This window comes from Larus michahellis, chromosome 4, assembly GCF_964199755.1.
Source record: "Larus michahellis chromosome 4, bLarMic1.1, whole genome shotgun sequence".
Taxonomy (NCBI): Eukaryota; Metazoa; Chordata; class Aves; order Charadriiformes; family Laridae; genus Larus; species Larus michahellis.
This window is the reverse complement of record NC_133899.1, coordinates 12,819,336-12,838,029: the sequence shown is the minus strand read 5'-3', so window position 1 is coordinate 12,838,029 and position 18,694 is coordinate 12,819,336. Positions and strand designations below refer to the sequence as shown.

Below are 18,694 nucleotides of genomic sequence, written 5' to 3'. Positions count from 1 at the left end.
ATTTGGTTAGCGCTAATAGTTACCGTGCCAATATACATATCAGTGTATGGACGAAAAGAACATTATTCTAGTTCATTGATTCTCTAAATTCTTTATAATGTGAAATCACATTGGTATGCCAGTCCTGGAGGTTCTGAAATGCAAGCTGAACTTTAATAAATTTGGGATATGCAGATCCTGACCAGCCATTCATTTGCAAAGTTTCAAGCGTATTTAAAAAACGTATTAGAAAGTCATTTCTGGTGCACACTAACAGATACGGTTGCTCCCTGAATTTTTACCTGATGTGTCTCCTTCGCTGCATGTTCGGTCCCAGGTAAGTCAGGCCCAGGAACTGAATTTTACCAGATGCAGTTGCATCAGTGGTATTTGGTGTTTGCAATCATCAACCTCTTGTCTATATTTTAAGAATAAGTAGAAGGAACGCTGCAAAAGACACTGTAGTCTCTTGCTTTTACTCCCTCCCGCGTCCCAGATAACAGTATTGCGTACAGAGCTTTTAGCATTACTATTATAAGTCAATGGTGCATCTTAAAAATACATTGATTGACAATATATGCAATAATCTGCCAGTCTCCTTATGTGTGAATTTCTGGTTTGCAACCAAATACTATATTTAAGCTGTTATAATTTTCGAAGGAGGAATTCTCTGCTGTAGAGGTAAAGAGTTTGGCTGCATTTAGACTGAGATCATCTATTTGCAAAAAACGTGGACAGCCACCCGGGAGGCTTCATGAAAGACTTCAGCGAGCCAGGACGCCTCTCCTAACTAAGCGACGGGGGCTCCTGGGATGGTCCAGTCAACCAGCAAAATGGCATGCTGCAATTTTATTGCTGGAATTTGAGCTGAGGCCATGAACACTGACACACAAATGACCTTAAAATCAGATACAACTGGGAGCCAAAAGAGGAGGAAAAAAGCCAGAGTCCAAATCATTAATCCCATTCACTAGGTTTGCTTAGCAGCATTCGCTATAGAATGAACAGAACACTCCCTTACATTTTTGAAGACATGGTACTGGCCCTTACAGTTACAGGGAAAGATGGAAAGACAGACAGAAAAACAGACAGAAAGAAAGATTTAATTAGTTGCTTTCTGGAAGACAGTGGATTCTTTAAAAAAAAAAAAAAAGGAAACTGTACATTTGACATTGGGATGCTAGTTATTACTTGAGACATGATTCTGAAGTTCTGCCATGGTGGTTTTGGTTCCCACCTCACCACCTCCAGACTCCGAGTTCACCTCACTGGCAAAAGACACTATTTACGTGCATAGTAATATATAGGTGCTTCGGAGATGCAGACTGTTTTCAGTGGTTTTGATGGGGTGACCTGTCAACACCAGTAAAAATCTGTCATTATCATATAAATGCTCCCACTTGTTTGCGTTTGCTTGGCATGTGTTTATTCATCTTTTTTTCCCCTCTCACTATCTGCCGTGAACGCTGTACAACAGCAGGCAGGGCCAGAAGAGGACTCACTTCAAAATCACAAACTTAAAGTTATCAGTTTCAGGTCCCTACTCCTGTCATCTGAAACCGCTGGGTAGATGGGAAGGGATTCTCTAAGCCGTGAAACACCCATGGGTGCGACTCGCAGACTCTGCTCAATACCTTCAGGGGGAAGGCGTGTGAGTAGCAGCATCTGCCTGGGTCTGAATCCACAGCGCAGCAAAACACCTATTTGCTTTGCCACACGTTGCTTATAAACCCCCGTCTTCACAGTCAGTCTTACCTGATGTTTAAAAAGGAGTTATAATGCTCATTTATCTTTTCCGGGGGAAAAAAATTCTGTTAATGCAGCCTTTGAATACGTGCTACCCTGCTCTTGAAATGCTAAAGTTCACTAAAACTCCAGTGATTTATGTGCAGCTTTTGACTGCCAGCACCTGGCAGATGAAGAAACCTACTCAAGCTTCAGTCATAAACAGATAGCATACAATTTAATTTTAATGTGCTCGTTAGTCGTAGCACATTTCAGACATAATTGTGAACGCAACACAAAATTATAGCAAAAAGACAATTTTAATGCTGCTGTAGAAAAAAAGGTTATATGAAGAGTCATATAATGGTGCTTCATTGTCAACAACAAAACAGGGCACAGAGTGCATTACAGTGTCTGTGCTGTTTACATGCCAATATTTTATACATAGATTCTCATATGGTGTCAGCTGTCAGTTACTTCTGCAAATTAACTGCCAAAAATGGAGACGAACAGAATCACTTAGTGTGCTGGTAACCACGGGTTACCTTTCATATGCCTAAAGATAAAGCTGCAGTATGGAATCTTGGGAGAATAATTAGGCAGAACAAAACAGAAAGTTACCAATTGAAATAAAAAGGCATTCTACAATAGGAAATAACAACCAAGAGCGCTTATAAATAAGTAAAAGAGGTTATATCACAGAATGCCTCATAACTTTTTAAGCAAAGTATTACAGTACAAACATTTTAAAGGCTTTATCAATGTTTAGGAAATACAGTACAAGTTTTTCAAATAGATTTAACCCTTTGAGCACTGAGTTTATTTTGAATTTTCTCTTTTTATTTTTTTTTTTTTTTTTTTACTAATAAATACCTTTAAAAGTCATGTTGTGCAAAACAGTTAGAATGCATGCCAGGAATGCAGTCCGTGGCTTCTGTTTCTTCAGACGGATTTAAAAAAAAACAAAACAAAACAAAAACAAACAAGTGAGAGCAACACTAATAAATATGTATAATTTAAACATGAACCTCTATTAATATAGATGTACTGTATAGCAAAACAAAACAAAACATACTTTGCTTTAAGAATAATGTTTCTGAATACTTTATAAATGCTATCTGTGGTATCTTTCATCATATAATTTACAATGTTTGGATGTTAAAAGAAAAACTGTTAGATCTAAAAAATGAAATATACACTATATATAGGTACAGTTTATAGCTGGGGCTTATCAGGTAGAAAACCCGCTGTTGATAAAAATGCTGAAGAAAAAGAAAATGGCATTAACCACAATCACATTTTCCATAAGAGATTTTGAAATCTATACAATATATACATCTATGTTTCAATGTGAAAATTATATTTTTAAATTTCAAGGTGTGAGACACCTCTGCATAAATGGAGGTTCATATTAGTAATCGGAACTAAGCAGGTAAGGGTTTAAAAAAACCATATCCACACATTTTTACCAAATTAATGCAAAAGTGCTTCAAAGTACTCAGAGGGCTAAAGATTATAGGGTGAGAAATACCAGCACACTTAGGTCACATGAAAAAAGTGCACCAGAATTAGTTATAAATGCTTAATTAAACTGTCTGTTAATGCATGCAGCTTGATGCATCAGAGGGATGCACAGCAACTAAATCCAATTTACACAAAGTTCCAAACACTTACCACTGCATTTTAACCTTCATATTTTACCAGTAACAACAGCTGATTATGCACCTCTATTTAAACACTGTACAGTTATACAAAACAGTTCAGCCCAGAGCGACTCTGGAGTTAAAATAAGAACATGTGCCAAGAACTAAACAGTAGCTTTAAGGCGTCTTTGACAGTTTTCCTCAAAGCAAATTACAGTTATTTTAATCAAAAGCAAATGCTACTGCTTCTCTAACTCCGAAACATACAGAAGATGATCCTCTGGTGACTTCCCATGTGTTTTACTAAGATGAAGTTTAACAGCATGCTTGCTCGCAAAAGTCCTGTTACAAAGTTTGCACTGATAAGAAGTTCCGAGATCTTCCTCTGGAGAGGACGTCACCAGTTTTTCAGATGGTGACTTTGCTTGTGCTATCTGATTGTTAATCTGTTCGCTGGACAGTTTGGACAAGTCTCTTAACCTGAAACCCAGATGCGATTCAAGATGACTGATATAAGTTGAAGGAGTTCTGATCTGTGAAGCACAGTCATTACAAAAGAACACTGGGTGCCCAGTGTCCAAATTTTTAAGGAACTTAGTTCCCCCCGTCCTTCGGAGCTGGTATTTCACATTGGCTAGCCAGTGGCTAATCGTGGTCATTGAAAGTCCCGTAAACCTGGAAATGTGCATTCTTTCTTGAGGGCTCAAGTCTGACATGATGTATTTCCCCTCCGAAGTCTGCCGTAAACTAGCTGCAAACTGGGCCTGCAATATGAGCAAGTGCTGAGGGTTCCAGTTAGACTGACGGCCCTTCCTTTTCTGAGCTGGTGTACTCTCTTCTGGTTCCTCTATTGTGGTACCATCAATGTCAGATTTCTCAGATATGCTGGAAGGTGTGGAAGATTTTGATGTGTGACTTTCTGTCAGGTTCTTCAGCATATCAGATATATCTGACAAGGCATTCTCGCGTAGCGGCGAGTTTGACATGAATGACACGACTGCAGATGTCTTTGCTGTTGTCACTGTAGATGAAGAAGATGCAGAAGATGTCGATGTGGATGACAAAAGCGCTGAACCCAAAGAGCAGCTTTTGTCACTCTTGCCTTTCGTCAAATCTATGGGTTGGTCATTGTTGACATGATAAAAATAACGGTCTAAGTGGTCTGGTTTTTTGGACTGTAGAGGTGGGGTGGCCACTGCAGCCTTTTCTGCCAAACTGTTGCTCATTTTAAAAAGCATGCTCATTGGATCCAGAGCAGGCAAAGATGGCTTTGCTGCCTTCCCAAGGTGAATATTCATGACAGACTGCAGTGCACTTAACGGATTTACAAATGGCTGTTCGGGAGGGTGATCAGTAATGATAGCTGTGCTGCTACTTAAAGAACTTACAATGGACTTAACAGGCTCTTTCCCATTTTCCACAGGTTCTACAGTTGGACTATCCTTGCAACCATCTCTCTGAGGGACTGGGCTGTTCTGCTGGCTTTTAAAGCCACCATCATTGGAGGGCTCCATCTTCAGGGGTTCACTGACTTCACTACTGCATGGCGAAGGCGTCGCACGCTTCATTGGAGAAAGCTTTCCTTCGGGCTCTTTCATTTTTTCCTCCACTTTAGCCACCTTCTCGGTGACTTTCTTTACCAATTCTTCCATGGCGTGAAAGTTTGTTTTTGGCACAGGTGAGGTCTGACTGCTTGGTGGAGACACCAAGGGCTGGTTTTTAGTTGGTGATACTAGTTCGTTGTTTCCAAACATAGGTTTTAATGGTGTACTCTTCCCAGATGAACCCAACGACAGCTTCATCATATTTGGCAGCTGATAGGCGGCATGAATGCTGGGGTAGCCACCCCAGCTTGGCGTGCCATTCTGGGCTTTGTTTATAGCTGATGTAACTGTGTTTTCTAAAGACTTCAGTATATCTAATCCCCCCTTAGGGCTTTCTTCTAGGTCATTTTCAGTCAAGTAATGGTATTTTGAGGAGATATCATACTTCTCCTCATCTTCACTTGACTTTTCTTTGTCTTTCATTTTGTCATCAGCAATGCCTCTTTCCTTATCTACTTCTTTTTTTATTTCAACATTTAACTTAGGGGAAACACTAGAAGGTGTATTGGAAGGAGACGTAAAAGTGGTGGCAGCTAGCGGCACAGACTGGACTTTCTCATCTACTAAGGACGTTATTGTTGGTGTCGCTGGGGCTTCTATAATTGGCTTCCCTTTTTTCATGGCAGAGTTAGTGACTTTAATAAAATGTCCCGTCACCATCATGTGAGCCGTGAGTTCCTGCAGAGTGTCATGCGAACTTCCGCACTCCATGCACTTCAGAATTTGAGATTTCCTCGCCTCAAAGTGCCAGGCATAGCTGGCACCGTTCTGGTGACCGTAGCGATTATTTGGCGTAATGTAAGGGTTAGAATTCTTTTGAAGTGCATCGTTGGTATCGGAGATTGTTGCTTTTGGTGTCCCACCTGTGGAGTCTGGAGAACTTGGAAGGTCAAGCTCCAGTGATGCTTTCTTTCTAGTAGCTGGGATGATTTTTGCTGCTACAGGTGTAACAGGTTCCTTCAGAGGCACTTTTTGGTAGTGTTTTGTTTTGATCATATGAACACTCAAATCCTGAAGAGATTCAAATGAATGACCACAGTACATACACTTTAATACTTTCTGGGCATCTTCTTTCCCTTCCATTTCAAGCAAAGAACGTTTACGAGGTTTGGACCATCTTTTGGGGTTATTGTTATCAGTTTCATGGTTGTCATCTCGATAATGTCCCGTTTCATTCATGTGCACTGTTAATTCTACTAAAGTATCATAGGCCGCACTGCAGTCTTTACAGCGGAATTTACTGGCTCCAGTAAATATAGAGCCATAAAGCTTACTGCTTTGTCTGTACAATTGGACTGTGCTAAAAAGACTCGGTTCAGGAAGAATTCTGCTCTGAGAAACTTGCTGCAGCGTTTTGGCCATAGCAGTCTGGTGCCAGTCAAAGCTGCCACTTCCACAACTGCTACTGCTGCTGCTGCTACTGCTGCTGCTACCGTTGTTTTTTTCTGAAATCGGCTGGTGAAGGTTCAAATTGAGATTGGACCAGTAGGAATTAGAGAGGAAGTTGTTATACACGGCTTTCATTTGTTCTAAACTATCAGATACAGTAGAGTCTTCCAGTGGTATCGAAACCTCCTTGCTCTCCTCCTCATTTTTGATAGAGCTGCTCTCGAAGTCTGCCATGCGGTCACTTGTCTCACTGATGTGTGACTCACTGTCCATTTCATGGCTAGAAAATTCAGCTGCTGGCGAGTTTTGGTAGCTTTGGCAGTTCTTACTGAAGTCTTTTTCTGGACATGCATATTTTGCTGAAGGCTCCCCATCAACTGCATTTTCATCAGGTTCCACATCTTCTTCCACCAGTGCTGCTGCTTTTAGTTCGTCTGAAACATAGGCTATTATGAAGAGAAGAAAATATAAGTTAGTTTCTGCTGATTATACTTCTGCTTAAGTGTTTTAGCCAAAGAAGTGTACTTATTTGTAAAATTAAACAGTTAAAATTTAGTGTTTCTTCAGAGCAAGAAGAAAATCTGCTCTTCAAACATAATTTGCCACCTTATTCTTCTCAAGGGGCAACAGCTTGAAATTAAAACTAAATTTGAAATTAATGAAGCACATTCTGGAGGTGGCATTCATTTCTAAAGTAATAAATTACTTGTATCAACCTCAGAGACAGCAGTTCCTGTCTGTCAATTAATATGTCTTATGCTTCTCCTACCCCTAATGCATTTCTTAACAGACAGATTCACAATTTAAATTAAGCAAGCATTTTTTGCTCATTACAGTTTTGAGACTTGGTCTTTTATAAATATAGAGTACAACAAACATCAAAAATTTCTACAAAGCAAAAAAAAAATCCCCAGTTGCAATAATGAAAATTTGAGATTTTTTTTAAAGTTATCATTATGAGTCGTATCGTATTTTAGAGGAGGAGATGATAAAAGCAGGTGGTGCAACCTTTGGAAACAACTCACTAAGAGCAATTTGAAGGCATTCATTACGGGTGTAACAAATGACCCATTCACATTTAAACATACCTTTCTCAACAAGAAAGCCCATGCAGAAGTATGTCAGGAGCTAGTTCAAGAAAATTGGTATGCTGTACTCATTCTTGCTGTATAAATATATACAAGACCTTCCAGTGGACCTTACAAATGTCAAAGTGTTTGCTCTTTAGACTACTTTGTCAATATTTACTCAGCATAAGCTACACGGACACCCAACAGGGATCCTATCTTTCCCCCCCCCGTCAAGTAATGAAACTGGTGATGTAAATCTAAGATACTCTTCCTGAATAGCATAGTTGGGAACTGACAGTAAACAATATTTTTTTTTAATGGTGCTTCTGTGCACATATTCTATATATATTAAGTCTACCAAAGTTTTTCCTTTAGGAAAGAAAACTATGGAAACATTAAGAGAGGGATCATTAGCTGATCAAAATGATCTATTTCTATATAATGCCTTAATTTACAGCTAAGCAAGAAAGCAAAAATAGAACATGACTGTTCTGTATTAAGTGGAGTTTAAAATTTCCTTGCAATCTCTCACAAATACAATTATAAACTTTGAAAAAAACACATTTCCAGTAGACTCTGTGGTTGAAGACACTTGACTTCTGAGCTTCTCTGCAACACAGCTGGAACGTGTGGGTATCTGTATCTTAAACACATTGAATATCTATAGCTTGTCTATTCGGGCAATAGTGCAGAGAAGGTAATAGTTTATGCCCCAAAAAGACCTACTTTAAACAACAGAGTGAAAAATGTAGAACTGCATAGTAGGTATCACATAGACAGTATTCAACCTTGCAAACTTCTTTCACAGGGAAAATATGTTTAAATGTTATCAGAAAACCACAAGAGACAAAACAACCGTTGAAGTAACAATGAAATCAGGCTTTTAGTTTCACATGGAGTATTTTTCTTCATTCCGTTAGGTAATACAAAATAGTCACTACTGTTCTTTCACATGGATGAATGGTAGCGAATCTTCCTCCAAGCATGTAAAGTTATAATCTGATCTTCAGAACACAAGTTAAACCTTTGAAAGCACAAACATCTCACATAAGAGCAACACATAATAGTGATTAGATATTTCAGCTCAGCCAATTTCAATGCAGAATATTCAGGCAGCAAGGGTCCTATTTTTAATGTTTGGGAGAACTTAGCTTGAAAGAATGATGTTAAAAACTTTACTATAAGATGTTTCAAAGATGCTGATACGAAGATCAGACTTTAATAAGTAGTATATGTACTTTAATGAAATAGAGCTGTGCTGTTTTGCTCTATTTTATGCTTTTTCAAAATATTTTGAAAAGATATTATTTTATGTATATTACAGTCATGTCGACAATTTGTAGTAAGAAGCAGCATCTATCTGGCAAATACTTGCAACAAAACCACTACAAAAAAACCAAACAAGGTGGATTTCATTCAATACTTTCACTCCCCTGGGGATGGTACAGATTCTTTTTCATCTTAATTATTTCTTCCATCATGTTTTCTGAACTCAACCAAAAACTTCAGCAAAGGACACCAAAGCAGTTCAAATTACTCCCTAAAGCTCAAAAGTTTTAAATAACTATCAATAATGTGTAAACAACTGGCTATCAACCATGCCATATCCTAGTGATATAAAAGAGGAATGATGGAAGGAAGGCATGACAGCACGAAACCTATGATTTGGAAGCCAATGTACCCTTTTTATTTTCCACCTTGTGGAAACAGTTTTCCTTTTACAACTCCCATTCCTTTGCCTCTGTTGTGAAACTGAACAGTAATTCCCTTTTTACAAGGCAAAGAAAACCCACGGTTATTGCCCCACTGCCTGCATTAGAAAGATCTTATTCACACCTGGGGGCTGAGATGGCACACCGAAGTGCTCTGTAAGTGTAACTGTCTTTTTTTGTCCACCGAGTGCTAGTGTGAGCACGTGCCACCCATTCCCACCACCACATCACCTACCAAAGCCCTGGGCTCCATCCCTGCACACCGTGCAAAGTGCTCCTGGGGACCGCTGCTCACCAACACAAACCGGGGTCATAGACTCATGCCCCTAATTAATGTGTTTTCTGTTTTATTTCTTTTACTGCTGAAATCTTACAAATTTTGTTTGGACTGAAACACTTGCATTGTCACATGCACAGGTTTTTAGAGAATGACTTTTACATTAGGGAAAACCTCCAGCATGCGGCTCATTTAAATGTAAATCTATTTACCTTTCATGCTTTCTTTGCCCTTTTCACCAACTATCAAGCATATTTGCGTGTTAACCAGGAGCTGCCTCCTCTATAGCTGTTCTCCTTCCTAAGCTCAAGTTGTGAAGCCAAGTTGTGACATCAGTCTTTGATCCAGAAATGCGGGGAAATGAAGCACAAACGACAGTATGGAATTTTACCTTGCAATTTGCAACTTCAATAAACTGACAGTTTGAACAACTCCTTCTGCTCTTTCCCCTGCATAAAGGAGAGGAGGGATGAACTGCGACATTACCCCCAACTTCCTCAACCAAAGATTTATGCAAGAGATGAGGGTGCTCAAGGAAATACTATAGCCTAAAACGCCATCCTCAACTGGAGTTTATGCCAGTAGCTGCCAATTCCTTATTCCAAGGGCCGGTGACCTAATCACTTGCCTTCAGGGCAATACAAAGCAACCCAGCAAGTCTTGGACCAACCTGCGATGGCAGACTCGGGGCATACTCAAAGGTTTTGCACTCAAAGGTATGGTGGCTGATAGGTTTCCTCCTCAGAAAACCCAAGTAAATCGTTACCAGCATGTGAGACAGAAAAGGAGAGGGGGTTAAGGCCAAACTGCAGTCCCATGCTAGCAGGAGTACGGGATTCAGCGGAGGTACCGGGGGAAAGGAGCCCATCTCCAACCAAGGGAAGCTCTGATCCCACCCTGCCCCACCAGATCTTGCTCTCAGCAGAGAGATGATCTGAGTCTGGCAGAGTACGGATGAAGGTAACAGCTTGACTGCAACAGAAAGAAGGACAAGGAGGGCTGTAGCAGAGAAATTTCCTGTTTGGTTAAGTACCTACAGGAAGAGCAAAGAGACTATGAAAGCGGAGAGTAAAATCAGGAGGCAATGGTATATTTCTTTGCTGAGATTCACTGCCTGGCAGAGAGACCGTCTTTAAGAAGCACCGTCTCCAGCCCATCGTTACTCAGGCGTTTCCTTCTTCTTAACAAAAAAGAAAGACCCATGGTTTGATATTTTTCAAGTATAGACTAAATGTTTGAAACAGCAGGGCATCTCTAAAACTGTTTTTCAATGCCTTGACAGCAAAGTCTGAGGGAAAAAAATAACTTTAAAGGCAATTCTAATGGCAAAGCAGTTAATAAGAATGAAAATGAAAGAAATCAGGTGGTTCTGGGGTTGGTTTTTTCTGTTTTCCCGGAGTAAAAGAAGGAAAAAAAATTACAGTTGTCAAAAAAGTTTTTAGTTTACATCTCATAGGGCACCATAACCCAAAGAAAATTGCCTGCAAGTTCAGCAATAGTGTCACTATGACATAATATTTGACAAAAAATGGATAGTAGTTCCCTTGTGTCTCCTAGCTTCTAGAGATGGGTATATCAAAGGGATTCAGAAAGCTATTGCAGGTGCAGCTACGGAGAGGTTAAGAACAGACAGTTCCCTCATTAATATTTATTATAATTATTAACTAAGCTGCTAGGTAATAATGAAATTAACACATTTGATATCAAAACGTAACAGTAAGCTGTGGTATAATGCGATTCATTTCCACACAAGAGGGAATTACCTTCATAACTGAGCTATGGATCATTTCTTCGCCAGTGGAAATAAATTGTGATCCATCACTGCCCAAAATGAACTACATATTGTATATACACTAATAAACTCACATACCTGGCTCTACACAGACACCAGAGATCTACTATACAAGATCAGAGAAATATCACTGCTCCGTTACATTTCTGCAGGCAGAGGAAGTCCCCGTGCAGCTACAACAGCCATTACCCTGCTGATGTCCTGGGCCAAACTCAGCAACCTTTTGAGATGCCCACCAGCACAACAGCTACCGGCTCAAACCCCAACTGCTAAGAGGTCCTCTTCGGCAGAAAGATGAAAAACACTGCATGGTTTTCATCCCTCCCATGGCAACATCCACGCAGTAACACGGTCAGGCACACACCTCCTTGAGGTTTTTTTGGAAATACAGAACTACAGCATTAAGGGCATACTTTACTGGTCTCCAAAAACCAATTAATTGCACAATTCTTCCCTTTTTTCCCTGAAAAATGCATCTGAGACCATATATTTTGGCTTGAATCTATCCAAATATTTCATTTTGATACTTTTGAAATGTCTTGTTTTAATTACGTTTTTTCTCCAAGACTTTTTCTTTTCTTTTAATTAGCTTACTGGGGCATATTTAAACTCGTATATAAGCTCTTTGCTTGAAGAAGTACCAAAACATTCAAATATTCTTCTCACATGAAAAAATGCTTAACGGCAAAAGTTTACCAAAACCATTCAGCTCCATGGAAATATTTCGGCTTTAATCAAATAGCTTTTTAGTACAAAAAAATTACAACCAGTTTTATGATTTATTTACGCACAGTTTGAAATCATCGTATAATACTAAGGATCAGTGCTCAAAACATCTGATTTTGAGTGCATGTTGGAGGAAAAGCTCCTCAACCCTTAAAAAAAACCTGAATCCATGCACATCTCACACTTGAGGAAGAGAACAGCAGAAAGGGATTGGGAGAACAGGATGCTCCCAACGCTTATGGGAGAAATATTATATTCCCAATCAAAACAAAAAAGGGAAAAAGGATCAGAAAAGATCATAAAGTGGAGCAGTGAGTAGGACCTGGCAAGCGAAACATTCTCTGCAGCCTGACCCTGCTCCCCAAGCAAGCCCAGTGCTGCGAGAGGGCTGCTCCTGCCACAGCCAGTGCTGCTGTTTTGAAGCTGACACCAGCCACCTAAGAAATAATCAGAATAAGTCATCGATAAAGAAACCTCCAAGAGCCCCCAGTTTCGGTGGGATCACTCTGAGTTAAGAGGGGGCACAGTCTGAACACAAGTCAAGAGAAAGCCAACAGAGAAACAGCAGCACGGCGGTGATTTGACTGCGCCGATGAACCTTACTCACAAAATTAATGAACAGAGGCAAGAGAAAACCAGTTCGGTGGATGAAGTCAATCAAAGACCTAATGCAAACGAAGGCATATAAAAGAGTTATATTAGTCTGTTAGAAAACTCCCACTCCGCAAGCCTTCCACTCAAAGGAAGAAAGGCAAACATTTCACCCACAACATGAGCTATTTCTATACCGAGACTGACTGATAATTCACGTGTAACTGAAATTGTATTTGAGACTTCACTACTTGGCAGAGATGTTAGCATATTCCTCATTAGGCGACAGAAATGGGAGGTAGGAGTGGCTGCCCTGTTTACAAGAGTGGCAAATGACAACACTGTCTCTGAACGGGCATGGCAGTACTGATTACCCAGCACCTTGACAGGGACATTATTCCTGTTAGAAAGGTCAAAGGTTCTGTTTCATAGAGGCAGGACTGTCTATTATGGGAGAGAAATGTTATTTCCAAGTGGAGAGGTCAGCACTTCTCTCGCACATAGGCTGAAGTCGCCGGTACCTCTCACCAGAGTACAATCCCACTGCAAGACTGATTGTTCTGCCCACTGGCAAGGTCAAGAATATTAATTTTGAACATGTTAATGTGATGTGATGTGCATGATTAATGCTTGTTTAGCTGGAATTTTTTGTATGTTGATAAATCTGCAGTCTTTTCATGCCAGTAAGAGTGTAATATTGTTGTTGGGAATCAGTGTGGATGGATGTGCCACAGCATGCCAATCTAACGGGTGGCTAACGTTAGGCCCTAGAAACTTTGAAGTGTACTTGTGTTTGTTCCTTCATGAAAATACTGCAGCTGTCTGCTACAGAGAACTCAGAAATAGGCCAGAGGAAGCCGGCCAGCTGCTCTAATCCAACATCCTGGACTGCTATTACATTTGGAGCAACTTCAGAGAGCTCAAATCAACTCTAAGTGTTAAGAGTTGAGAATTACATGGACAAGAATACACAGTGAAGAGATGATAACAAGAAATTAGTTTATATGTCATTAAAGTGTGGGCCATCTCAGTGCAGAACAAAGCAACTCTACAGCAGGCACCTTTTCCTCATGTCACTATAGCCCAAACTCCCCTGTTTTTTGCTTAGTTTGCAGAGGGTACAGGATTCCGGTCTCCGGAAGGGAGACATTCGTTTTTCTGAAACCGAATACTATTTAGATGTTTGTTAAGTGAGAGATTCCCATGCAAACCTCCCAGTTATGTATTATCCCCTTCATTAAATACACACCTGAAAAACCAGCATGCCATAATATTAAATGATGGCCTAGGAACAACTTAGCACTGTTGGACAGCATCACTCTACTGAGGTGTTCGAAAGCTTCAGCAAGTGTTTTATTCTTCACAGCAACCCTGTGGAAGAAACATTCTTATCCACAGTTTATAGCTGCAAACCTGGACATCCAAAGCAGTTAAAAATTACTTGTCTAGTACCAGACGACAAGTAAAGGAGCCTGTAACTCCTGTAGGTTAATATATATAATTCAGCAATTTATATAAAACATGAGAAGACGGTTTGTGTTTCTGCTCCTGTGCTTCTTCACAGTGTCTTTATGTGAGTACAATATATGCGTACAATTGAAAATAATTGCCAGTTTTCAGCTTAAACAATTATTAAGGATAAAATACCCAGTGAAATACCCACAGGTGCATGAACTGTGCCCAACCCAGCGCCTGGGGTTACAAATCTCCTCTGAGCCAAGCTGCTGGGATCCAATTAATGCTGACTCTGCAGACTGCCAGCAAGCTTCTTTTCACAATGGGGAAAATAGGAAAGGTTTTTAAAGTAAGGAGAAGTATTGTCACAACTCTCCTCCAAAGCGCTTTCTGCTCCCAGCACAGAGCAGGACTTCAGGTACGCTGCGAACGCCTGTTCTATCAGAACTGCACTGGAGATGTAACGTGATGGATCATGCCTCTCCCCTCCAAAGCTGCGCTCTGCCTTGATTTCTGCCCGGGGCCTAAACTCCCTGAATTCAACCTGCTGAGCAGGGTTTTTCTACAATCTGCTCAAATTATCCACCCGTGAAACGTAACACCACTTCTTTCTACCACGGAGAACAGCACATGATCCCACCACGCTGCTGCAGTGTACTCTTCTGTGGGTAGGGCTGCGGGAGGATCGGTCTGAGATCTGTCTCGCTGAGAGAGTTCATCTGCCACCTTCTACAAGAAGCTTCTGACAACAAGGGATCTGAAGATTAGAACATTTAAAGTGAGACCCAAAGTCCAAGCTACTTCCATGTATAGTGAATAAAACCGTACAGATTTTTAAAGAGACTTCCTCATGTAAAACTTGCCTTCAGACATCGTTATTGTACAGTTAGAAGTGAACGACATGCTTATGAGAAACTCCACAAGAGTAACAGTTCAGAGACTATGCCTGGTCAGGAAAAACATATTTTTATGGATTTTGTCCTAAATTTGCAGTCCCACATGCACAATACAACTGACTTCCCAAAGTACCACAGCTGTAGAGAAGCTGGGGAACAGTTTATATCCCACTGTGCGTGCCCACAGTTGATGACCAGAAGCGATGCAGGATCACAGTAATCAAGTAAAAGGGCTGAGAAACGCGTCCATGAGGACAAAAGGGCCTTGCTTGCTATCTTACTCTGTGGAATCAGTCTCCATCCCCCTTTGCACTCTGAGGGAGCAGAGATTTTAACAGACCCTGTTAGTGTAAGCCTGGAATTTCAGGCTGATCCTGCTAAAAGAGAAGGAGGAGAAAAACACCCTCTTGGCCTCCCTGTCACCACACAAACAACCCTTCACAAGTACCATCAGGACTAGATCAAACAAGCAAATGGGTAACAGGGGCTGTGAGCACCCATTGGGAATTCTCAACTGCTGCTGGGTTTGAGTCCGTTCAGCTTCTTGGTGTTCCCATTTCATCAACATTCATGTAGTACCTTCCTCTTCCTCCCCTCCCCGCTACATTCCTGGGGAAGGGATGCCCTTCCTCCAAGTATACCAGAGGTACAAATGAACATCATTCAAAGGAGCATGAAGTCCCTCAGCATCCATCGGGAGGTTAAGGGGCACCTCACCAGCCACAAAGGGGACACACCACCAGGGATTCACGAGCCAGGCACAAACTGTTGAAGTAAACAGTTCACAAGCAGCCCCACAGTCTGAAAACTTTCACATAAACAAGTACAATTAGTACGTGCATTAGTAGCAGAAAAAAAAAACACCACCTACATTTGCTGTATAAATTATTCATCACGAATAAATGTGATACAGTCTAAGTAAGACAAAAGTGGTTTTCCGTTGGTTTCCAAGACAGTTGCTTGGTGTGAAGTACTACAGACTGGTGAGAGTCTCCCACCCCATGCAAGCACATGCTACACTGGAAATGAAGATTCATAAGCAGAGAAAACAGCTTCATGTTATGCTTTGACCCTAATTTTGATTTGGGAGTTAAATTGGTTTTTGGACTCTGCAGAATTTCCCTAAGCCCAGAATTACTATTTCCTCAAATGGACAAAAATATTTACCAGAATCCTCAAAGAATAAAAATATTTGTTTGGTTTGTTGCCTTTTTTTTTTTTTTTTTTTTTTAAATAAAAGTCACTATCAACATGCCGGTAAGAGGAAGCCAAATTCTCTGTATGAATTGGTACTAAAACACACAGTGACACTATCTCTGCTTGACATCAGCATTTGGGTGGCATCTTTTAATCACTGAAAAGCACACAGGGCATTCAACAAACTAATACAAGATTCACAGCCAACTCCGGGATAAGCAGGCATGAGCATAAAAGTTCTCAATATGGCTCTAATAGCTCTTAATTATTATAATCCTTCACTGAGCAAACAGATGTTGTAAGGGAACTTTAGTTTCTTCAAATGCAGTAATCAAACCATTCTGCTTCTGCCCTGCCTCTTTGCAGTAAACGCTTTGTATAGTGGAGTGGAAATAGCAAATGTAGTGACAAAATGACCGTTTAATTGTCACTGAAATCTGTTTCTGAACAAAACTGATGTTGTCATTTCTCTCTATACACATTTCTCAGAGTCGTCTGATTGCAGTTTAGCGTTTTTTAGACTAAGGAAAAAAAAGAAATCTTACACCTTACTTCCTGCAGTCTTTCCGCATCTGTGGTTGCTCCTAATCTGTCCACACCTTACAAGTTTTACAGTAACCAGAACACTGGTTCTGTGTTTGTGTTTAACCACACCAATATTAACACACATCTCTGGAGCTGCAGCCTTCATTGTGAAGTTTTTAAAAATCAAGTTTTCTCCTAAAATGCTTCAACACATTACAGCGAGTCATTCTGCCTGGAGATTATTATTTTTTTTTTTTTTTTGGTAAATGATCACGAGTACTTAAAAGATTCAAAAAGTACCAAAAGACCTTCAACCTGATCCTTCGTTTTTCTTGCAGACTTGGAATTCCCATTGAAGTCCTTTATACAGTAGTTTCAATAGCTATTTTGGTTGCAGTGCCTCCTTACAATAAACTCCATACAACTGTATGAATGGCATAGTAGAAATCCAAATGATTTCAATCACAATTTCACCTATTGTGAACTTGTACTTATAATGAAGTTTCTCCATGAAAAAAAGGAGTTCACTGTGGGCCAACAAACCTTTGTGTCCTTTCACAGTTTTTATTCAGACCCCATTTAAGAAAAAAACAACTATTGACTGCAATATGAATCTTAGGACTTGGAGAAAGCAGAGACTCGAAGGATTACCTCTACGAGATGGCCCCAGCTTGTTTTGTATGTATAGCAAAAAGAAGCACTGAATATTCATTTCACTCATTTGCTAACTATACTAATATACGCTTTTGTAAATGAGTCTCTATCTAGCACTAGCTATTGAACTGAAGGGTATTTGAATAGGTGGGGTTTGCTATAATACCGCACTAAGATAATGTGCTGGAAACAAATGGTTCACTGCTTCCTGAATAGAAAATTTGCTGGAAAACCCTGAGAACTAGAAGATGAGGGGGAGGGGATTAAAATGTCGCTTCGGAGCCACCAACCAAACTCTTGTCATTTTTAAAAGATGTTCCTGTGGCACAATATGAATAGTTTATAGCCACGATTGTGAACATTCAATGTCATATAAGAAAAGACACTTGTCAAGAGCCTTTCCCTTACAAGCACCCTCATCATGACCTGTGTTAATGAAGTTAATTGAATTTAAGATCAATAATGGTTAATTATTGCAATTTGACATTCTGAGATAAATGGCTTTAAGACAGAGAAATGTGTGTGTATGTGAATTCTCTCCAAAGAAGGTGAACACATTACAGCCTAAGAGGGATCACACAGTCCTTCCATTGATCCTGGTACAATCTGATCGACCTAATCCTCTGATGAATGTGGGCTTTTCACAGCTACAAGTAAATGTTCTACAAGACTACTCTAACCCTTGTCACTGACCAAATCTATATGAGCTGTACACTAGAAATCTATTGAGATAGATTAAAGAACTGCTGTAGAAACAAGAGATGCTTCAATAAAGATGAAGGTTTATTATATTGACTATTAACGTTATACGCAGTATGTAATTATGAATGCTTATGGATCATAAGAGTTTAATTTTGGACAGTTAGATGTAAATGATCATAACTGAACAATAGTATTAAACTAAAAAAATACCGGATTAAAAAAAAATCCAACAACCATGTTTAATTTGATGACTTATACACGAATGTTCACTGAGAAAGTGATTTTAAAATCATCCTTGAAATGTGCAAGATGCTCACAGGCAGGTATTTATTTCATAAAGTCACTCATCAACCTACTTCATTTAGGGGGTTTTTCTTAAGTTTACTTTCACAATAGTTCCTCAACAGGAAGACATTTTTTCAAACGTGTTAGTAATGATATTCTTACATGCATACTGAACAAGTTAAATGACCACTTACAAGATTTATAATGACAAAGTAAATGTCAAGGAAAAAGTATTACTGATTGCAGAGCACTGACAATAAAAAGCCGCTGAAGAGTTCTGTCAAAATGTAAGATTATGCAAAAACACTATTGAGAACACTGCTAATCATCTGCTCTTGTCAATTACTTGAAGGGTATCTGACAGCATATTTACATTAAACACATTTCAGTAGCAAAATCCTTAATGCTGTATCAGAATATTTTCATTATCATTAGAAATCCTTTAAAAAGTCCTTTTGCGGCAGAGCATTAT

The 18,694-nt window shown here is 39.8% G+C and overlaps 1 protein-coding gene across 3 annotated transcripts in view; it reads right to left on the bottom strand.

The window, feature by feature from the left end:
- Window positions 1-2,013: 2,013 nt before the first annotated feature.
- TSHZ3 (teashirt zinc finger homeobox 3) overlaps window positions 2,014-18,694 on the bottom strand; it is a 66,128-nt gene continuing 49,447 nt past the window's right edge. For all 3 annotated transcript variants that reach the window (XM_074583012.1, XM_074583013.1, XM_074583011.1), the window contains one exon: window positions 2,014-6,786. In XM_074583012.1, coding sequence (XP_074439113.1) covers window positions 3,587-6,786 — 3,200 coding nt within the window. In that variant the 3' untranslated portion in view covers window positions 2,014-3,586. The remainder of the gene's footprint in view (window positions 6,787-18,694) is intronic.